Source organism: Budorcas taxicolor, chromosome 8, assembly GCF_023091745.1.
Source record: "Budorcas taxicolor isolate Tak-1 chromosome 8, Takin1.1, whole genome shotgun sequence".
NCBI lineage: Eukaryota > Metazoa > Chordata > Mammalia > Artiodactyla > Bovidae > Budorcas > Budorcas taxicolor.
This window is the reverse complement of record NC_068917.1, coordinates 92229177-92252684: the sequence shown is the minus strand read 5'-3', so window position 1 is coordinate 92252684 and position 23508 is coordinate 92229177. Positions and strand designations below refer to the sequence as shown.

Sequence of the window (23508 nt, the reverse complement as noted above, 5' to 3'; positions counted from 1 at the left end):
ACATCTATTTCTGCTTTATTGACTATGCCAAAGCCTGTGACTGTGTGAATCACAATAAACTGTGGAAAATTCTGAAAGAGATGGGAATACCAGTCACCTGACCTGCCTCTTGAGAAATCTGTATGCAGGTCAAAAAGCAGCAGTTAGAACTGGACATGGAACAACAGGCTGGTTCCAAATAGGAAAAGGAGTATGTCAAGGCTGTATATTGTCACCCTGCTTGTTTAACTTCTATGCAGAGTACATCATGAGAAACGCTGGACTGAAAGAAACACGAGCTGGAATCAAGATTGCTGGGAGAAATATCAATCACCTCAGATATGCAGATGACACCACCCTTATGGCAGAAAGTGAAGAGGAACTAAAAAGCCTCTTGACGAAAGTGAAAGAGGAGAGTGAAAAAGTTGGCTTAAAGCTCAACATTAAGAAAACAAAGATCATGGCATCCGGTCCCATCACTTCATGGGAAATACATGGGGAAACAGTGGAAACAGTGTCAGACTTTATTTTTGGGGGGCTCCAAAATCACTGCAGATGGTGACTGCAGCCATGAAATTAAAAGACGCTTACTCCTTGGAAGAAAAGTTATGACCAACCTAGATAGTATATTCAAAAGCAGAGACATTACTTTGCCAGCTAAGGTCTGTCTAGTCAAGGCTAGGGTTTTTCCTGTGGTCATGTATAGATGTGAGAGTTGAGAGTTGGACTGTGAAGAAGGCTGAGAGCTGAAGAATTGATGCTTTTGAACTGTGGTGTTGGAGAAGACTCTTGAGAGTCCCTTGGACTGCAAGGAGATTCAACCAGTCCATTCTGAAGGAGATCAGCCCTGGGATTTCTTTGGAAGGAATGATGCTAAAGCTGAAACTCCAGTAGTTTGGCCACCTCATGCGAAGAGTTGACTCATTGGAAAAGACTCTGATGCTGGGAGGGATTGGGGGCAGGAGGAGAAGGGGATGACCAGAGAATGAGATGGCTGGATGGCATAATGGACTTGATGGACATGAGTCTGAGTGAACTCCGGGAGTTGGTGATGGACAGGGAGGCCTGGCGTGCTGCGATTCATGGGGTCACAAAGAGTCAGACACGACTGAGCGACTGAACTGAACTGAGGTACATGGAACTTCCAAATGTTGATCCAATTATTATAGTACATGAAACAAATCATAATTGTTAATATCACCATCCACCTCTCAAGTATTTTAATGATTGAAAGGCTCTTGAGCTCATGGTTCTTGTTATAAGCTTTTCAAAATTTTAATTTTTGCTTGAAAGATTGAATGGTATCACAGGCAACAAGAAATGTCAGTCATTTTTCTTGAATCTACAGGCTCCATTTATTCATTTCTGAGAAAACATCTGCCAAATACCCAAGTCTAAGTATTCAGTTTGTCTGCCAATTGTTTTTCAGGAGGAAATGATGTTCCATGAAAAAGTGGCTAGTTTGGCTTGCTATTCAAACAATTGCACAAGTGTTTTTCCTCAAGAAAACCATAGTGTTTTGGGATGCAACAAAAGTCCTTTTTGTGAACTTCCCATTTTGTCATACAGAATACAAAAGACTTGTACTCAGGGATTGAGAGTTAATAAATTAATAACTCTTATAGCATCATCATGAGTGAAACTGGCTTTTTTTTTTTTTAAGTGTGTGAATGTGTGTGAGGGAGGAATATGATCTACAATACAGTCTGGTCCTGCTGGCTTGACTGAGGCTATGCCAGCAGTTTTACCCATTGTTTCTTTTGTACCATTTGGGCAAATGTCAATACAATGAACATGAATACCATTTTAGTGTTATTATGAAAAAAGTTTCTACCCTGTAAGCCATCTGAAAGGCTCTTGGGTCACACAGTATTCTGCAGAACATACTTTGAAAACTCCTAAGATAGGTTTTTTTCTTTTTTCTCTCTTTCATTTTACTTTTTCTCTTTTTGATTTTTATTTCTTCTTCCAGTTTTGTTGAGATATGTTACAGCACTGTATAAATTTAAGTGTAATGATTGGACTTACATACATCATGAAATGATCATCACAATAAGTTTAGTGAGCATGCTTCATCTCATAGATACAAAATTAAAGAAATAAAAAATTTTCATTGTTATGAGAACTCTTAGAATTTACTCTCTTAATGACTTTCACATACAACATGTTAATTGCTCAGTTGTGTCTGACTCTTTGTGACCCCGTGGACTGTAGCCTGCCAGACTCCTCTGGCTGGAATTCTCCAGGCAAGAATACTGGAGTAGGTAGCGATTCCCTTTTCCAGGGGATTTCCCCAATCCAGGGACTGAACCCATGTTTCTTGCCTTGCAGGCAGATTCTTTTTGGTCTGACCCACCAGGGAAGTTCCATCATATATAACATACAACAATATTAATTAGTGTTTTATTTTTCTTATAAGCCGTCTTGCCAGCCTTCTGGAGATAGGTAAGCACCAGACAGGGGGTTCTGCTTATTCCTTTTGTATCACTGAGAGGAAGATTCCAGGAAAAGCCTTACTTCCCACTGGTCAGGCCTGCAGGAGGCTCAGAAAGGAAGCATTTCGGTTTTCACACTTCTTAGGGGTGGAGGAGTGGCAGCAGAAAGAATGGAGGATGGGGTTAGTGAGGGGAAGCCTCAGTGCCTGAACAAGGAAAGTATTTCTGGGCTTCACCATTTCTCATTTTAATAAAACGAAAGTCCACATTTCTGATTTTACAGTTTCTTTTTGTAAAGAGAGCAGCTACATATATTGCTTTGTTTCTGCGATACCTTATGAGACTTTTTGGAGGACTGAATAAGATAACACGAAATAGGGCATGCACATAACACAGTGCCTGGCACATATCATGGATTAAATGCCATCATCATCACACATACCAGGCATCCAGGGCCCTGCCTGAGCTGGCACGATCAGCCTTCCATCATCCTCTCCATCCACCCTCCCGACAAATGTCCACCCGAGCCAAATCGAGATGCTTGCCATTTCCTCTCTCCAATCTGCTTGAGTTCAGCTCCCACCACCTCTTTCTTGGGCTCCTCTCTATACAAAGTCTCCCAATCCTCCTCCTTGAAATAACTGTCCTTCCTCTAGACTCAGGTAATGGGCTGAATCATGTCCCCCAAGGAATATATATTGATGTCTTGATCCCCAGAACTTCAGAATGTGACCTTATTTGGAAATAGGGGCACTGCAGATGTGATTAAAGTTAAAATGATGCTCTACTGCAGGAGACTGGGCCCATGATCCAGTGTGACTGGTGTCACTGAAAGCCTTGTGAAGGTGGAGGGCTGGAGAGATGGATCTGCAAGCCAAGGGACACCATCGATTTGCTGCAAACTACTGGAAGCCAGAAGGAGGCAAGCAAGGATTCCACTGCTGGCTTCAGAGGGCAAGGATTCCTCTTGGATCCCAGCTCCACTCTCTTTGCATTTTGAACTCTCTGACTTTATTTTACATACCTGGTATTTTGTTTGTTGAAGCTTCTTGGTAAGTCCCCCTTCTCTCTGAAGGGCGGAAATCTGTGGTTCCCTGTGTTTTAGGCAGCAGTAGGATTATTGGGGCTTCCCTGGTGGCTCAGTGATAAAGAATCCACCTGCCAATGCAGGAGGAGTCAATCCCTGGGTCAGGAAGATTCTCTCCCTGGAGGAGGGCATGGCAACCTACTCCAGTATTCTTGCCTGGAGAATCCCATGGACAGAGGGGCCTGGTGTGCAACAGTCCATGGGGCTGCAAAAGAGTCAGACTTGACTCAGTGGCTTAACAGCAACAGGATTACTCTCCCCAGAGATTGTTTTAGGGAATTCAAAGGTAAAGATGGGTTCTACCTGGTATAAAACTCTTTCTTCATTGTCCTCAAGAATACCTGTTTCTGGAGACTTCCCTGGCAGTCCAGTGGTTAAGACTCTGTGCTTTCAGTGCAGGGCATTTGGATTTGATCCCTGGTTGGAGAACCAAGATCCTACAGGCTGTGTGGTATGGCCAAAAGAAAAACCAGTCCTGTTTCCCATATGTATACCCATTATGGACCAGGAACTTGTGCCTTTTTGGGAAATGGGTGAACTTTTGGATAATTTGGAACTGTTAATGGCCACTTTGGGGAAACTTCAATGTAGACAAGTCAATCTGAAGGGGCACCCTTGAAAAAAGAACCTCACATCTGTCAGAGAGAGTGGAAAGCAGTCTTTGATTAGTATGCAGAACAAAGACAAAATGGTTCCAAAAATATCTTTTCTAAAAGAATCCTTACAACATACAAAAAAACAAAAAACAAAAAAAAAGAACTTTAGCAAAAAACTGGTCACCTGAGTAGGTAAACTTAACTTAGTCCAGCAGCCAGAAACACAGATAGTATCCAGCTATTCTTTTGGGTTTTGTATTATTGTACCTGAGACATGGCTAAAATTTTTAAATGAAAGCTATAAGGTCTCTGTGTCAGTCTATATTTTTATGTGTATCTATTTAAGTATTTATATTATGTATGTGCTATTTTTTTAAAGTATTCTATTTAATTGGCTAAAAGAAGAATAAATGCTTCTAAAAAGTCTTTGTAAAATACAGAAATATAGAATCTAAAACAAATATTTTATAAGTACACATGATCTGGTATAATCTTGGGTAAATAAAATCTAGTTTAAGTGTGTTGGTTTAATAAAACAGGAATGTCTTCAGAATTGTCAGCATTAAATGTAACACAAACATACAATTTTTCCTACCTGGGTTTACTATTCAAATTAGGTCATGCTATCTCTACATTACAAAATTGTCAACAAGAAAAATAACTTAAGATAATGGTTAGCTGTTTGATGTCTAATCTAGGTATAATTGTTAAGAATAATTTAAATAAGAAAATTTTCACTAAGTTTAACTACATAATGGATATATTTTGAATATTTAGGTCATATCGAAATAAGGTAGTATACTGAGATTTTGATCCCTAAACAGAAGTTTGTCTACTTTGAGCTTTTTAATTTTTATGGATAGACAGTAGATATCTGGGTCTGTAATCAATATATCATTTGACACATTAAAAAAAGGATGCTATGAAAAACATGTCTCTACAAAGTATATATTTTTATAATTATGTACAGTTGGCCCTGTGCATCCTTGGGTTCTGCAAGCATGGATTCAACTAACTGTGGATTGAAAATATTCAGAAAAAAATTTCAGAGAGTATGCCACATGTTGGCAACTATATACATAGCACTTACACTGCATTAAGTATCATAGGTAATTTAGAGATGATTTAAAGTGTATAGGAGAATGTGTGTAGATTTTGCAAATATACATCATTTTGGAGAGGGAAATGGCAACCCACTCCAGTATTCTTGCCTGGAAAAATTACGTGGCTGGAGCAGCCTGGTGGGCTATAGTCCCTGGGGTCTTGGAGTTGGACACGACTTAGCAACTATACAACAACAGCAATGATATACATCATTTTTTGTAAAGGACCTGAGCATCTGCCAATTTTAGTATCCACTGGGGTCTGCAGTCAATCCCTAGAGGGTACAGAGGAGTCATTGTATTTATACATTTGCTAATTTACTACATGATGTTAATAGGCGATAGTCTGCTTCCTAGTTTTCACTGGGAAGTAAAGATTGTAATCATTAAAATTTATCATCAATATGTAAAAATAGAACTACTGGTAACAATAAGAACAAAGGAAAACAACTTTGTATATAACATATGGGAAGAAAATGGGATATATTTTTATATGAAGAGAATGCAAGTAATATAGGATGTGTTTTTGTTAAAAGAGAGGGATATTGTCTAAAATAAAATGACTGGTTGTTCCAGAATAAGAAGAGAAAAATAAGACAAAACCTAAATGGATATAGAAAACTGCAGGAGGTTTATGGAAAATAAATTTTATGTTGTGAGGTCATAACTGGCCAAAATTGAATAGATACAAGGGTTTTTAAAAAATGAGCTTTAATAAATAGGGTCAGTCAGTTCAGTTGCTCAGTCGTGTCCGACTCTTTGCGACCCCATGAATCACAGCACGCCAGGCCTCCCTGTCTATCGCCAACTCTTGGAGTTCACCCAAACTCACGTCCATCGAGTCGGTGATGCCATCCAGCCATCTCATCCTCTGTCGTCCCCTTCTCCTCCTACCTCCAATCCCTCCCAGCATCAGTCTTTTTCCAATGAGTCAACTCTTCGCATGAAGTGGCCAAAGTATTGGAGTTTCAGCTTTAGCATCAGTCCTTTCAATGAACACCCAGGACTGATCTCCTTCAGGATGGACTGGTTGGATCTCCTTGCAGTCCAAGGGACTCTCAAGAGTCTTCTCCAACACCACAGGTCAAAAGCATCAATTCTTTGGCGCTCAGCTTTCTTCACAGTCCAACTCTCACATCCATACATGACCACTGGAAAAACCCTAGCCTTGACTAGACAGTCCTTTGTTGGCAAAGTAATGTCTCTGCTTTTAAATATACTATCTATAAATAGGGTACTTATGTAAAACTAAAACAATGTTCTTTCATTTGCTAAAAGGACAAAGTTTTGTTAGACTCTTAGTCTGCTTTGCTGATTGTGAAAGGTTTTTCTTTACTTTTTAAGTAGTCTGCCTAGAAAACAAAGATTCTGTTGTTTATGAAAATAATTTCCTGTGCTTCATGTTGTCTTTATTGAGTCTGATTACTTGAGAAAACTGAGTCTTCTCTATGAAAAGAGCTATGGTTTTTTACAACTACAGCTGACCTTTGAACAACATGAGTTTGAACTGCACAGGTTCCCTTATACTCATATTTTTTAAATAGATAGGTATTATGATACTACAGTTCCAAGTTTGGCTGGATCCAAGGATACAGAATCTCAGATCTGGAGGGCCAGCTGCAGAGCTACATGTGGATTTTTGACTGCACAGAGGGTTGTGCTCCTGCCTTCACGTTGTTCAGGGGTCAGCTGTATATAACTTTCTGTATTTGCCTTTGAAATCTTTTCATTGTCACTTTGGTTGAATGAATAACAAAGTGTTGTTTTACAGTGAACTGTGATCTTATTTGATCAAGTGTCTTAAACATTTTGATATTTTTGACACAGTTCCCAAAATCAATTATCAAAGTCTTTTTGACCTCAAAGTAACTTTGGGATTTTTTCCAGAGGGTCCCTGGAAGATCTCAAGAGAGTTGCTCTCCCTCCCTATAATTTATTAGGCTTAATTTATTAGGTTATTAGGCTTATTTGACATGTCAAGTTACATAGGAAACATAATCAAAATAAAAACTGTTTAACTTTCTTAGATTTTATTTACATGGTTATATATTAACATAAATAATTCAGAAATTATGTGAAATTCCTAAAAATCCAATATGTCCTGCTGTAATGTTATCAGTCATAATTTCAGTTATTATTTTATAGTATTGAAAGTAAAAGTCACTCAGTTATGGACTACACAGTCCATGGAATTCTCCAGGTCAGAACACCGGAGTGGGTAGCTGTTCCCTTCTCCACGGGAATCTTACCAATCCAGGGATCAAACCCAGGTCTCCTGCACTGCAGGCAGATTCTTTACCAGCTGATCCACCAAGGAAGCCCAAGAGTACTGGAATGGGTAGCCTATCCCTTCTCCAGGGGATCTTCCTGAACCAGGAATCAAACCGGGGTCTCCTGCATTGCAGGCAGATTCTTTACCAGCTGAGCTACCAGGGAAGCCCAACATCACAAAATAAATGTTTGCTTCTTAATTGCACTATGATTATTATTATTTTGGTCAGTTTTAACCATGGCTATTTTTAAGCCTTTTGTCACTCACAGACAGGTATTTTTCATTCTCTATTCTTCTCTGAATGCACTTACAATCAACTACAGATGAAAATGCTTCATCTTCAAAGAGATTCATGAAAGGACCCTGACAACATGACAAGTACTCTAACTGGTTTGTTGGTTCAAGTTGCAATCTGAGTTACAGGGTTTCAGTCCCATTTCTAAAAGCAACCATTTAATAGTGTCTTTAGAGTGGAAAGGCAATTGAGAGAGAGGATTATTAGAATAAGTACTCAAATAAAGGAGTATTAAAAGGAGTAGGAGTTAAAGTTTTTGTCCCTTTTGTCATTAACCTTTAGTTAACCATCTGCAAATCTTTCCATTAGGCTATTTTGGAATTCTGAAGCCTTTTGGGGCTTCTTGTATACCAATTAAAATAGATACAGTGGTTTGAAATAAGAGCTCTCTAAAATGTTAACAATTTGAAGACTTTTGAATTCAGAGGATCCAAGGAGCTAGCTCTTTTTTTTTTTTTTTTTTAGGAGCTAGCTCTTGCCTACAAATATTTTCCTCTGCTAATCTAATTTTAGAAAAGAGAAAAACTTACCACTGTTATTTCCAGTAGACCCTGCAGACAGAGATCCAGAAGAGTGTGACCCACTCCAGTATTTTTGCCTGGAGATGTTCCATGGACAGAGGAGCCTGGAGGGCTACAGTCCATGGGGTGGCAAAGAGTCAGACACAACTTAGCAACTAAACAAGAACTAAACAAGAATTTTATGTGAAAAATTTCTGGAGAGCCAGAGGAACCCAAATTTTGCCATTTCGGGGTCTGATTTCCTTTAATTTCTAATCAAGTACTTGTAAGCATACTTAAACCCAGTGGTATTCCCATAGGTGACTGTCTGCATGGGAGCTGTTTGGCTTTTGAGTACAGTTTCCCATTATTAATTTGGTAGGCTAATTCAGACATGAGATATGATCTGAACAACTTTCTGAGGACAGTGTGGTAGATCCAGTGTGGCTGCTTCTGAGTCTAGATCCCCAGGGGTTACCCTTGGATCAATTCAACTCCAATATTTCTCAGTCTCTCCCTGTGACAGTCTAAAACTGCCATCGGTGCTCCAAGTGCTAGGTTATCAGCCTCTGTCTCAGCCCTTGAACCTCCTCACCTCACCGTGAGCAGTATTGACTTGATGGTGGTAGAGGTGAGTCTCTCTTGTTCTTTGGAGCTGAATAATTCAGTCTCTCATTTCATCAGCAGAAGTTTTACTCAGACCATATATCAACTAGTTTAAAAGAAACTTAACAAAACCCCAGCCATCCATGTTTCCCTGGATGTCTTGCCTAGATGCCTTTAGGTCCCTGCCTAGGAAATGCACTGGTGCCCATTATAACTTCAAGTCTTAAGGAAAACAGCTGGAATAAAATTTTCAGGACCATCACTCAAACAACGGGATGCAATATCAGGAGAACTCATCAGAATACCTGAGCAGTACTAAAAAGGTAGTGGGGTTCAATGGGTCCTATGCTGGTTTCAGGTAGGTTCCAGGTGTCCTCTGTTGGATAGCTCTGATTTTCTGCTGACCACACCATACATATCAAGAAAAATTGATCAGTTGATCTAAGAAATAGTTTGAGTCAAGTTGAGAATTATAACGTGGGAACAGCCATCCAGAAAGCTCCAAGAACTGTTCTACCTGTTAGAGGTCAAACCGAAGTTATTTAATCTTTTGAGACAGAGGTTGTTGTTCTTGTTTAGTTGCTAAGTTGTGTCCAAATCTTTGCAACCGCACGGACTGTAGCCCTCCAGACTCCTCTGTCCATGGAATATTTCCATGCAAAAATACTGGAGTGGGTTGCTATTTCCTTCTCCAGTGGATCTTCCCAACCCAGGGATCGAACCCCCTGTCTCCTTCTGCATTAGCTTTTACCATCGAGTCACTAGGAAAGCTTAAGATTAAGGGCTATACGTTAAATGAAGTATTATTGACAGTTCATGCAACCACATCCATGTATAATGGGTCATCGTGGTCCCTTAAAAGGTTAAGGAGGGAGGTTATCTCCTAATGAGGTCTGGTTAATGTGAATGCACAGTACACACTAAAAGGGAAGGAGGAGCCCAAGAGAGGAAAGAAAAGTTTTATGTTTAAATTTTTTCTCATCTTGCCATAGAATATGAATTTTATTTTATCACCACTTACGGACCTCAGAGCACTCACTACAACAGATCATATGTGGACAACATCCATTTCCGTTGCCGTATGGTACACGTGAGGACATGATTAAAGACTGTCAAACTGCAAACCTGGAAAATCCATCCGATTGAAACTGCCACCCTCATTCCATCATCTAAAGTTGCTTCAAATGCAAATCTAAAAATTTTCTCAACTAGCTGTTCTCCAAGCTTGGGAACTGAATTTATAATTTGCTTTAACTCTTAACCTTTGATTTTCTTCTGTTTGCATACCTATTTGCCCGCATAGCATAGAGGTCAAATTTAGGCGGATGCTCACCTAACATCACCTCTTGAAAGAAAACATTCCCATGTTCATCCTTTCCTAAATTATAATGATGTGTGTTTGCTAATACATTATGCTGTATCTATGTAAATAAATAAAGATAATATAGATTGACTTAGACAAGTAAAACCTGTATTTGATCATAACCTAAGTTATTTTATTGGTGAAATTTTGGCTTAAAAACAAATCTTGGCTTCTGGGAATCTCTGCTCAGGGGAATTTTTCAATCCTTGGCTATTCTTCTCCTCATCCTCATCATATTAACCTGTCTAGTTTGTTGTATTCTCTCAAGGGTTTTCAATACCTTTTGGTAGCCACTCACACTTCAAATGACATCTGTCAGGACTGGACAACCTAATGAACATAATGATTGACATCCAATGTGTATGATGCTGATGCAACTGTTGGTAACAGTGACTACAATGACCCTCTGTCCTGATGATTCAATTGGCTGAAACATCCAATATCTGATTCTTCACCCTGGTGGCAACAACAGTGGGAACTGAGAGTAATACCATATAGTTGGTCACACTCTCCAACTTGCTGAGAGAATGATTAAACTTTTGGCTGTTGGTGATTGATCCAACCTCCTTTCCCTTTTTCTTCCCCAAGGGATAGGATGGTTGAGATTGAAAGCTCAAACCTTCTAAGCACCTGGTTAATTCCTTTGGTAACCAGGCCCTGTCCTCTGGACCATTTCAAAAAAAGCATCTCATTAACATAAAAAAGATACCTTTATTCCTCTCATCACTTAGGAAATCCCAAGGGCTTTAGGAGCTCTGCACCAGGATTGGGGGACAAAGACCAAATACAGATTTTTTTTTTTGTTATTAATAACAATATCACAAGAAGTCACTGGATTAAGGAGCCTTAATCCAATAGACTATGGCTTTATAAGGGAAGAAAGATATCTCTTCCTCTTCTCTCCTCACTCACCTCTTTCTCTCTGCCATGTGTGGACACAGTGAAAAGACAGCTGAAAAGCCAGGAAGGGAGCTCTCACCAGAACCTTGAACTTGGACATCCAACTCCAAAACTGTAAGAAAGTAATTTTCTGTTGTTTGATCTGCCCAGCGCGTGTCCTTTGTTATGGTAGCCCAAGCTAAGTGAGACACACTGCCATCTTCTGCACCTGCACGTTTCTGTTCTAAGCCATCTGGTGGAGCAATCCAACTGCTTCTAGAATTATTTAAAAGCATCACCAGGGAAGAACTAATGGGACCAAGGACCACTTCCTTGTCCATCACAAGGCCTGTGTGAAGTGCTAAACATTATCATTTCTAAGAAGCTGGTATCTGTTGAGGATGACTTGCTCCTGGCCCCACAGCTCATCATTGATAAACCCAGGCTTCTGTTTGTCACTTCAACGTCCTTTCCCTGCAATGGGCCAACCACTGTTTTGGAAAATGAGTCACAAAAACCTCATGATACCAATCCTTAGGAACAAATATTTAAATACAGGAAAATAAGTAAGCATGAATATTTAAAGCCGGGAAATTCAGAATGTAATATTTGCGCACTAGGATATCTAATTTGTTTGCTATGCTGATCAGAGCAGAAAAAAGTTTTCATAGTTCTATTTATATATTCGTAAGTAGTAGTACAAAGAAATGAGCCATCATTTGTACATTTTGGCAATGAAAAGAAAAAGTCAACTTTATGTCAAGCAGCTGAGGGTACCATGTTCTTCACACATTCCTCTTTTGTCACGCAGAAGCAATTCAGTGTGTCAACAAAAGACAGGACAGAGCAGAAGTGCACTGATGGGAACTTCTCAAACATTCCTGCTTAGAAAAGGAGTTTCTCTAGTGAGGAATAGCCTCATTCAGAAGTGGAGAGAGTGTGCATGCTGAACACAGAAATGCAGAGCCATGATTTTACTGGAGCGTTTCTCCTTGGAGAGCCTTTGAAGACCCCACATACCCAGCCAGCCAGTAGTTAGCTCTGGAAACATTCTGCCTGTCAGTCTATGTCATGGTTATAAGCAAACTGAGGTGTCACAGTCTTTGAAGACTGTTCAAAAGAAACAGAGCCAGATCCTAGTTAAGGGCAAATAAGATTTTATTCATACTACTGCAAGAGGGGGAAAGAGTTGAGCTCAATTCCTAAGGCAGGGACATGTGGGGATTTATGCCTAAGAAAGGAGAGTCAGTCAGTCAGTCAGTTCAGCGGCTCTGTCGTGTCTTACTCTTTGCAACTCCATGAACCGCAGCACACCAGGCCTTCCTGTCCATCACCAAGAGTCATCAAATGGAAAACTACTGAGAGGAGACATCAAGGGTGGGCTACTCTCGCTAAATCTACCTAGGATTCTTGCTGAAGAAAGGCCAGGGTGGTCAGTTCAGGGGTGAGGGATGATAGCAGGATTCTTGGCGAGGACTGGCTGAGGCAGGCCGATGAGCGGCCCTGAATGAAACCACAGAACGCATCTCAGAGCTCAGTGGCTCTCATGTTCTTTATGTTTCAGCGTGGACAGAATTCAGGGAGAGGCAAAGTGATAATAAGAAGTGATTTATTTGAGGGGATATATGTACACCTATGGCTGATTCATGTTGAGGTTTAACAGAAAACAACCAAATTCTATAAAGCAATTATCCTTCAATTAAAAATATAATAAATAAATTTTTTAAAAAAGAAGTGATTTATTTGTATAAGATGCTTGTGAAGGATACACATGGGCAGGTAAAAGGGCTCTGCTCTGAGAACTTAGGCTACATTTTTACAATTAAAGGAAAAGTGGGATGGGGGAGAAGACTATCTCTTCTTCATTCTTTTTAAAAAATCAATCAGTTAATTAATTTTTTACTATGGTGGGTCTTCGCCGCTGTGTGGGTTTTTCTCTAGTCGTAGCAAGCAGGGGAGGTGCGTGGTCTTCTCATTACAGTGGCTTCTCTTGTTGTAGAACACGGGCTCTAAGGTGAGTGGGCTTCAGTATTTGTGGCACATGGGCTCACCAGGATGGCTCCCAGGCTCTAGAACACTGACTTAGAAGTTGTGATGCAGGGTTTAGTTGCTCCAGGTGGGATCTTCCTAGACCAGGGATTGAACCCATGTGACATTGAACCCATGTCTCCTGCACTGGCAGGTGGATTCTTTACTACTGAGCCATGAGGAAAGCCCTCTCATTTTTAAATTAAAAAAAAAAAAAAGTATTCACCTATTTATTTGGCTGCCACAGGTCTTGACTGCAGTATTTGGGATCTCCATTGCATCATGAAGGATCTTTTGTTGAGGCACGTGGGCTCTCTCCAGTTGTGGTGCATGGGCTTAGCTGCCCTGTGGCATGTGGCATTTCAGTTCCCCAACCAAGGACTGAACCTGTGCCCCCAGCATTGCAAGGCAGATTCTTAATCACTGGACCACCAGGGAAGTCCTCTCTTCCTCATTCTTGACTAGACATCAAGCTTCCATCATCAGCTTCTCCTCCACCCTGGGTGGTACAGTTTTTTGATCGCTACGTAGTCAGTCTTGGATTGTCAAGGTGCTATTCAAATCAGCAGAAGGGTGGTAACATATGCTAAAATATGGTTAATCATCCCAGGCTTCTGTATAATGAGGGTCTTCTACTTTGGAATGTCACCTTTCCCATATATATATATAATTTTTATTTATTTAATTATTGGCTGTTCTGAGTCTTCATTGTTGCAAGAGGGCTTTCTCTAGTTGAGGGGAGCAGGGGTTACTCTTTCTTGTTGCGGAAGGCTAGGGCACTTGAATTTCTATAGTTGTGGTGCATGGGCTTAGTAGTTGTAGCTCTTGGGTATTAAGCATGGGCTCACAGGCACAGCTGCCTTGAGGCGTGTGGGATCTTCCCAACCCTGGGATCGAACCTGTGTCCTCTACATTGGCAGGCAGATTCTTAACCACTGGACCACAAGGGAAGCCCTATTTTTGTTTTTAGTTCATACACAGAGGAACATGTTCTAGGGGTCATTAACTTACTGACCTCAACCAGCAGGATGCAGGTGTCACTGACTTGACATACAGTTTTGTTATTAAGAAAGCCTGCTTTGTTTCACAATTTTCTGATTGCTTTCTTGATTAACTTAACTTACAATCATTAACTTACAATGGTCTCTCAAAGCCCCCTAAAGTTCCCCGTCTATTTATAATTTCCTAGTGGGATTTTTAAACTAGCTATTTGACTATCTTACTTTAGACTTATCATGAGGACAAGGTCTAGTGGAGAAGAGGGTTCAGAGGAGCCTGTCTAAAGTTTGATAGAGGAATGCCTTTAAAAGAATTGAAGTTATCAGACAGAGACAGTGCAGAAAATGTTGCCCTTAAATTCAGGTGGGAAATGGGTAATAAGGTAGAGTATGTGAACAGTAAACTATTTTTAGAGTAATGGCAGGGGTCTGGGAGAGGGGGCAGGGGAGGGAGGCAGGTGTGAGGAGGCCCTCATGGAGCTGCTCTCAAGCATTAGGAATAAGAATGTTGCTCAGTTCCGCTGAGATTATCCAGGACACATAAAGCTGGTTAGCAGAGGCCAGCAATCCAGCCACCCTTTGATGCCTTGGAAGGAAGTCAGGTATGAACGGATGCTGCATGTCTCAGCTGGGGTTAGTCACCCTATCCTGTTTCCAGGACTCCATTTATGGCTGCTCTTGTGCTCAGTGGAGGAGAAGGGGTAGGAGACTTGATTCCAGAAGAGGCAAGGAAAGGGTCCTGGGCTTCCTCTCATAGCATCTGCAGCCCTCTCCCACCTTAAGGATCAGCCAGTGCAATGGGTCAGAAGCAAATGACACAGGCTCATGGCTCAGGAAGGGCCTTAGGAAAGTCCCTTCACAGACTGGTTGAGAACACTCAGTAGATGCAGAGCTGGAGGAGAGCTGAGCTGTGCCTATGTTCCTCTTGAAGGGGTTCTTGAGGGAGGGGTCCCCGGCTTGCTTACACACACACTCACTCACTCCCTCCGAGCAGTCACAGGAGGAGGGTCCCTAGGTGCGGAGAGGTGCTAGCTTGCTCTTCTCCCCAGGATTTCTCTTCCCTGGAGGGCTGTGCCCCTTTCACCATGGTAACTGAGTGGGCTATGCTCCCAGGAAGGAACATTTACCCCTTCCCCAGCACAGGGAGGGCACATAATACTTATACCAAAAATCGGGAATTTGTCGGTGGGCAGGTGGCATCATCACTAAAAGGAATGTTCCCTACTTTCCCCACTATGGTGATAAACGAATAAAGCCAAACATGAAAAATACAGTCTTCACGATATTTAGTTTCGCTACATTCATCTTAGTTCTGAGTTTTAAGAAATGTCAGGGACCTGTACATGCAAGATTTATAGCGCTTGTAGTTCCTCTCAATCTTTTCCTCCCCTCCGTTTCGCCTACAAATCCCCCCTTCTTCCGAGAGGACTTTGAATCAGGGCTTTGGCACTACGCTTCATGGAACAGCATCAACCCTCGGACAGAATTTCCCTTAGCCCTGGCTCTGCCAAGCGCACGTACACAACCAACCGAGGAGGTGGGGCTAGTAGTTAAAACTGTCCGCGCATTTTCGTCCCATTTCCCTGGGCAGCCGAGGGGACAGCGGGTGGCTGGAGGAAGTTCATCTGCGGGACCCCGCCTTCACCATCCGCGCTTCCTTTCCCTTCTCGCTCCATCGCAAGGGCTCTGTGTTTTCCTTGTTTTTTTTTTTTTTTCCTCTTGTCCCCGCGGGAACATAAGCACCGCGAGGCAGGGCGCGAGTCGGGACTCAGGGCTAGAGGAGCTCGGGCGGCGTCCAACGGCACGGTGGTGGGATCCTGTCCTGACATGTTTGATGTTTTGCTCATCACAAACTTTTTTTGCATTAACATCAGAATACTATTTAAATTGACCATTGAACTTTTTTTTTTTTTTGGCGCTAAATCTTTTAAAATGAGCCCCGCGTGAATGCCTCACCCATCCCGGGCAGGAAGTAGAAACTGTTTTGCTCGCTACTGAATCCCAGTGCCGGGCACAGTAATACTGAGGTTCTCCGAATAAAACATTCTTAAAGAACCGCCCCTAATTTCTTGCAGGGACCCTCTCTGCCAGGGCGCAGTACTTCGAGGCAAAGCTCGAGAAAGAACAGGGCCCAGGTCTCCCCAGCGCTGGATCCCTGCCCCCTACAGATCGAATCGCTCTTACCTTTCCTCGCTGGTGGGACCCCTGGGGCAGGTGGGGAGGGACTGAGCGCCGAGTAGGGCGAGCGCCCCGGGGACTTAGGGCGAGGGCGCGGCGGGCGGGGGCCCAGGGGAGGGTGCGGAGGGGGAGGGCATGAAAGGGTGGCGGAGAAGAGTGCGTCGGCCAGGAGCGCGGAGGCGGCGAGCAGCGCAGGACAGAGAGCTGCGCAGGTAGGTGAGACGTGCAGAGGGTCGCGGAGGAAGGCGTGGGGCGGGGCGCCGAGGCAGGAGGGGGCGGGGCAGAGGCAGGAGGGGGCGGGGCAGGGGCGGGGCGGCTCGGTTCCCTGGAGGCCGGTGCTGCGGTTGTTGGTGCTACGGCCGCTACACCTGGGGTCGCGGGTGTTTGTGAGTGTTCCCCCTCACCCCAGGGCGGACGTCCGTGCTCCCGCCAGAGGCCGAGGCTCAGGCTGATGCCGAGGTCCGAGCGCCCGGCGGTGCGAAGGGAGCCAGACATCGCTGCCCGCCCGCAGGTGACCGTTCCCCCGCAGGGATCAGCCACCTGAGTTCATTCACCCAGGTCCGCTCCTCCGCTAGTATCCGTGCCCCGCGCTCACCGTCCCGCCTCTCCCCTCAGGTGTCCTTCTGCCGCAGGTGTCCCCCCTCGCAGGTGTCCCCGCGCCCGGCCATGGTGGACGTGCTGGGCGGGCGGCGCCTGGTGACCTGCGACGGCGCGTGGGTGGAGGCCGAGGCGGCGCTGCAGAACAAGGTGGTGGCGCTATACTTCGCCGCGGGCCGGTGCGCGCCCAGCCGCGACTTCACGCCGCTGCTCTGCGACTTCTACGAGGAGCTCGTGGACGAGGCGCGGCCGCCCGCGCCCTTCGAGGTGGTCTTCGTGTCCGCCGACGGCAGCGCGCAGGAAATGCTGGAATTCATGCAGGAACTGCACGGTGCCTGGCTGGCGCTGCCCTTCCACGACCCCTACCGGCAGTGAGTGGAGACCGTGTGTGTGGGAGGTGCTGGGAGCTCCCACACCAACCCCCACCCCAATCCCTCATCCCCGGGCTTCTCCCAACTCTCAGGGCCTCTTTGATAGCCTCCATCCCCACCCCTTCGTGTTTGAGCCTCTTTGCTTTGGCTCAAAGCAAAGGGAGGCTCTAGCGTTGGCTGACGGGGAACTCGGTGGGCGCGGACCTTGGTCCACCCTCGTCTTTGGCTCAGTGGATCTGAGGCTCTGGGAATCTGAATGTATAAGTTCTGGGGATGATTTTTCTGCGGCAGGGAGCCCATTCGAGAAATCACAGCTCTGAGGTGCTGCACCCTACTGTGCAGGGAGGGCTTCCCAGGGGCCTCAGCTGTAAAGAATCTGCCTGCCAATGCAGGAGACACAATCGCCGCAGGTTCCATCTCTGGGTTGGGAAGATCCCCTGGAGGAGGAAATGGCCACCCACTCCAGTATTCTTGCCTGGAGAATCCCATGGACAGAGGAGCCCGGCGGGCTACAGGCCGTATGGTTCTCAAAGATTCGGACACAGCATTGTGCACACCGGCACTGCACAGGGAAGATACCGACCCTTATCTGGAGAGTAGGAGAGGGAGATCCAGAATGGATGCTCAGGTCAGAACTGGAGACTATGGGTGGACTACCCTGTCCCAGTAGCCTGGGCCAGGGTACCAGGTGCTGGGGAGAAGGGTCAGGACTCAAGCCCTGGAGGAACCTACTGCAAGCCAGATTGTAATTTCAGTTTTATTGGCAGTGACCGAAATTTCATAAAGGTGTCTCCTGCCCCTATGCCTGTAAGAAGCAGCAGCTTCCTGGACTCTTGAGACAGATGTCAGAGGTGACACAAATCCATGCTCTCTGAAGGGATCTTGCCCCACCCTTGCTTTTAGAAAAATATGTGACATGGATTTCAGAATTTGTGAACAAACTAGAAATTTACCCTAGCGCTCTATTTTTTTTAAATTTAAATTTAATTTCTTTTTGCCATTCTGTGTACCATGTGGAATCCTAGTTTCCCAACCATGGATTGACCCCACAGACCCTGTGCTAGAAGCTCAAAAACTTAACCACTGTACCACTAGGGAAGTCCTAACTCTGGTGTTCTGTTGGCTGTGGGCATGGGATCTATGGAGGGGAGGAGGGAGGAGGTGGGGGGTGGTGTGTTAGGGAAGAGAGAGGACATGGGAGGACTTTGTGGAGGATTGGAAGAGGGAAGTGGGGCACAGGCACCGATTGTCTGGCATGTTGGGGTCACCTGTGGTGTAAGAGTCCAGACTGAGGTTAATTGTTCTTCACCAAGTGCATTACCCCACTTTCCCCTTAACAGATATGGAAGTGAATTCCTGGATTTTTTTTTTTTTAATAACACCACGTGGTACATTTTTCCGGGAATTAGTATTCAATTGTGGCATTCCCCCAAATTAATTATTCTGAAACGGTTTTCCTTCTGGACACTTAAAAATGAAAGCTAACTTTGGAAAGTTCCCTGGAGGAGTAATTTTTCCCCAGCACATGCTTTTGCTGATGCCAAGCAAGAGGTGAGGTCCAGGCCCTTCAAGGGAGGTTCCCTGCTTCCCAAGGCCTTTCCTAGGCGTGACTAGGAAAAGTAATCCATGAGACATCCAAATGACCATGGTTTACTTGGTTGAAACTTCCTATAGCTTCACATCTAGTGGTGGTTGTAAAAGGAGTTTTGATTTGCTTAGCATCCAAGTTACACACCGCTTTTGAAAGAATACACTGATTTTTGAAAGTGACAGCGTTAGTAATCAAGCAAAGAGCTCAGGGCCTCGGCAGAGTCCAGTTGTGGGATCTATTTGTGGGGTGACTGTAGGCAAGGTATTCAGTTGCTGAGTATAATGACAGGGCACGTGATGGATGAGAACTGCACTGATGCACGAATTCAGAGCTATGCCAGCTGGTTCTGTAGCAGCACTTTCCGTGTTGCCCATTTCACAGATGTGCTATTGAAGTGGAGAGATGGGTGCCCCTGGCTCTGGAGCCAGTTGTTTCTGCTCCAGCTTCCTCTCCCAGGGGACACTGAGCCTCAGCACCACCTTGCTGGGGGTGGGGATAAGGGTGGGGTTGGGGGGGTGCTTACAGTGTACTCTCTGCTTCCTGGATTAACTGGTCAAGGCCCATTTGGTCCACTGCAGGTACTGAGCTGTTTAGGGCCCGGCATGGGGCTGCACTAGACCCTGGCCATCTCCGGCTGCCAGCCTCACCTAGGAGGAATCTGATTGGTCGGGGAGGTTGGGCAGCAGTTTGGGAAGTTAGTTCCTGGGGCCTACCCTTCCTAGATTAAACTTTGTTAATCCTGTCATTGCAATTTATAAATTAGGAAACGTGGTATTCTGTGGGAAATTGTTGGAGCTAAGCCCTAAATTTTCCTTATCCCAGCCTGCATTTTGAAATCAGATTGTGAGCATAAATGAAAGTAACAGCCACCAAGGAGAACTAAAGAATGTAGGAAGCCTCCAGGAGGCCTTTTGAGAAGTTCTCAATATGTGCAGAGCATGGCATTCTTTTTGGTGCTGTGAGAAGGTGAGGGACCCGGGCTGTCTTTTTCCAGTGGTCCACACGCGTCATCTGCTGTCCTCTATGAGCCTCAGGCAGGTCATCAGAAAACCAGAGGACAGCAGGTCCTGCCTTGATGCCTGTGTGTGCAGCTGGGCGAGAGCAACATTGAAGACAGATTCTGTCCTGCCTTCCCTCCCTTTTTTTATGAGCCAGAGCCAAGTAAGGAATAAAGAAAAATCCCTGACTTTGCCAGCAGGAATTTCTGTTGCATGCTGCCAGGCATGCGAGACCCACTCAGTCCGTGTCTCAAACATCCCCCTCCAGTATTTGACCCTCATTCATTTTATTTTTTGTTGTCTCGTTTGCATCTGTGTTCTGGTCAGACTTGACAACGAATATGCCAGAATACTCCATACACTTTCCCACCTCCAAAGGTCTTACACATGCGGCATCCTCCAACCCTGGAGCCTCTCACTTCTCTTCCTAGTAGCTCGGGACACCGGGTGCGTGTCTGGCCCCTGAGGCCTCTGCCCTCCATAGCTGGAGCCAGCGCCACTCCTGTTGTCAGAGTGTGTGTCTGGTGGGGGCGGTGGTCTCTGTAGTCCCAGAGGTTGAACTAGACATTGTTCAGTGCTTGGCACCTGCAGGGCACTTGTTTGATGGATACTTGAAGCAAGTAGAGAGATTTGCTTGGTAACAGCCTGGCTACCAGTGGCTGAGATGGAAAGAGACTGGAGCCAGAAGTTGCCATGACAACCCAGAAGCAGTTGCGCTGCTTTAGATGAAGGGAGGGAGCCAGTGCTGCAACTGCATGCAGGGTGAGGAGGGAATGGACTCTCACCTTTCCCTGAAATGGTTAAAACACTGAGTTATCACTTCATTCTGCCCAGCAACAAGGCTCTTTCCTTTCTGAGGCTTGGTCTACTCTCTCTGGACACAGCTCCCAGAGGAGACAGAGATGACTTCATGCTTCCAGGGTAATACCTGTCACCAGGCAGAGGCTGCCAGGGTGGGGACGTAGGGTCCACACTGGGTGATTCTTTGAAGAGAAGCTGGGGCAATGAAATGTCTTCAGACCTCCTCCTCATTCCTCGAAGGCCTGCTTGACTCCTGATGTCCCTGTGTTGTCCCTTTTTCCTTCTCAATCTCAATAGAGCTTTTCTCTTAGTCTAAGAACCAGGTTTTGTTTTGTTGCTCACCCCATGTGGATTCATTTCCTAGTCCACTGATTTTTGTCCTCTATCTTCTTTTGCCTTCTTTCTACTTTCTCTATAATTGCTTCATCATTGTTTTTCCAGTTTCTTAGTTTTGGACAAGAATATGTAAGATAATTCTCTGTGTCTAATTGTACCTATAGCTTGGGACCCATAGTATATTCATATTGCCCTGTTCTAATTATTTTGTAAGTCTGCTTTACAATTTCATAGATAACATATGATTATTTAGTTTTTAACTCATTCCAAAAATTATTGGTTGTTGCTTTCCAGTTCCATTATGTTATGGTCTGATTAAGCAATCTGCACTGATTACTTGAAACTTATTAAGATCCCTTTATGACCAACAACATGACTGGTTTTGTCACCATTTCATAGATGCGTGAAAGCAAGGCATATTTTCTCTGTTGGGTGTAGATACTTTTTTTTTTTTTCTAGTTTGAATTAAGATTTGTCTTGGAGCAGGACACCAGAAAGCAGCAGGAAGGACCTGATGGAGGTGTCACAGGGGAGGTTTGGTAACAGGAGGGTCTCAAATGCATTTCTTCTTCCTCTCAGGTTCACAACCCTGAGGGCGACAGATAAGGGAAATCAGATTACTGCTAACCTGAGGCCCTGGCAAGCTGGTAGCAGGACAGGATTTGCACCCAGCTGTCCTGTCCTGTGGGCAATAATCCCTGTGAAGGTTATGGGGAGATTTGCAAAACTGAGAAGGCAGACGCTCCTTTCCCTAAATGAATACAAATAATTTTGTAAAATGGTCACACAAGGGGTTATTACATGTGAAGGTAAAATGTTAATCAGCATGTCCTTGAATTTATAGGATAGAAAGTCTAGTAAGCCTTGGCATTTGTCTAAAACTTACGCAATTTTAACTTTTCCCATTATAGGTACCTGATGTATTTAAACCTCTTGAGATGTAGGAAGGATCCAGATTTATTGGGTTACTTGTGGGTTTAAAATTGCACTGTGTCATTTGGCAGCCACTAGCCACATGTGACTACTTAAATTTAAAATAGACTGAAATAGGGAATTCCCTGGTGGTCTAGTGGTCGACTTCCCTGGTGTCTTAGAGGGTAAAGCGTCTGCCCGCAATGACCTGGGTTCGATCCCTGAGTCGGGAGGATCCCCTGAAGAAGGAAATGGCTACCCACTATAGTACTCTTGCCTGGAAAATCCCATGGACAGAGGAGCCTGGTAGGCTACTGTCCATAGGGTCTCAAAGAGTCAGACACGACTGAGCGACTTCACTTTCTTTTCACCTTCTAGTGGTTATGACTTGGTGCTCTTACTTCCATGCTGCTGCTAAGTCACTTCAGTCATGTCCGACCCTGTGCGACCCCATAGACGGCAGCCCACCAGGCTCCCCCATCCCTGGGATTCTCCAGGCAAGAACACTGGAGTGGGTTGTCATTTCCTTCTCCAATGCATGAAAGTGAAAAGTGAAAGTGAAGTCCCTCAGCTGTGTCGGACTCCTAGCGACCCCATGGACTGCAGCCTACCAGGCTTCTCCGTCCATGGGATTTTCCAGGCAAGAGTACTGGAGTGGGTTGCCATTGCCTTCTCCGTCTTACTTCCATGGATAGGTTCAACCCTTGATTGGGAAACTAAGATCCTGCAAGCTGCTTGGCACAGCCAAAAAAATACATAAACAAACAAACAAAATGAACTAAAACCCCAAATTCAGTTTCTCAGGCTCACCAGCCAGATTTCAAGTGCTCAGTTATCACGGGTGACCATGGCTATGACGCTGGGCAGCACAGATGCAGAACGGTCCCATCACCGGATGCCCCTCTGGGGCAGCATTGGCTGAGAACCAGCCAGCAGCAAGAAGAGCCCACAGGAATCCTCAGCCCACTGGGAGGGCTCGCCGGGCAGGCTGGGTGCTAAGGCTTTGCGGGCTCACCTGGCTCTGGGGAGGCGCCGGTCCCTGCAGACGTGCAGCGGACTGGCCTGTCCCATGCTGACCCTCGGCCGCCCTCTTCTCTCCCACAGCGAGCTGAGGACCAGGTACCACATCACGGCCATCCCCAGGCTTGTGATCCTGAAGCCCAGCGGGGAGGTCATCACCGACAAAGGGCGGAAGCAGATCCGGGAGCGGGGGCTGGCCTGCTTCCAGAACTGGGTGGAGGCAGCCGACATCTTCCAGAATTTCTCCGGTTGAGCAGTGGGCGGGTCTCCGGGGGGCCTGGACAGGTGTGCAGTCACTCCTGTTGCTGCAGCCTCAACCCGGCAGAGAAGGAGAGCGTTCTCTTTCTCTGTGTTGGTGGTTTCTTTCAGAGCAGAAGCACTCATCTGTGATGGAAATAAAATGTTGCTCAGGGAATGCCCTCCCTCTAGCATTGTTGGTAGTTATTTTTATTATTCTTAGCATAGCTTTCTCCACATGAGCTTAAGTGTGTTCACAATGAGCTATTGGAAATCTATGCAAAACAGGTATTTATTATACAAGCTCTTCAGGTAAAATGGCATAT

At 44.7% G+C, this 23508-nt stretch overlaps 1 protein-coding gene across 1 annotated transcript; it reads left to right on the top strand.

Annotated features, from left to right (window-relative positions):
- The first annotated feature begins 16295 nt into the window (after positions 1-16295).
- NXNL2 (nucleoredoxin like 2) lies at positions 16296-23198 on the top strand. The gene is made up of 3 exons (XM_052645419.1): positions 16296-16355; positions 16935-17287; positions 23030-23198. The coding sequence occupies exons 2-3, from the start codon at positions 16986-16988 to the stop codon at positions 23196-23198; spliced, it is 471 nt and encodes a 156-aa protein (XP_052501379.1). The 5' UTR covers positions 16296-16355; positions 16935-16985.
- The last annotated feature ends 310 nt before the right edge of the window (positions 23199-23508 follow it).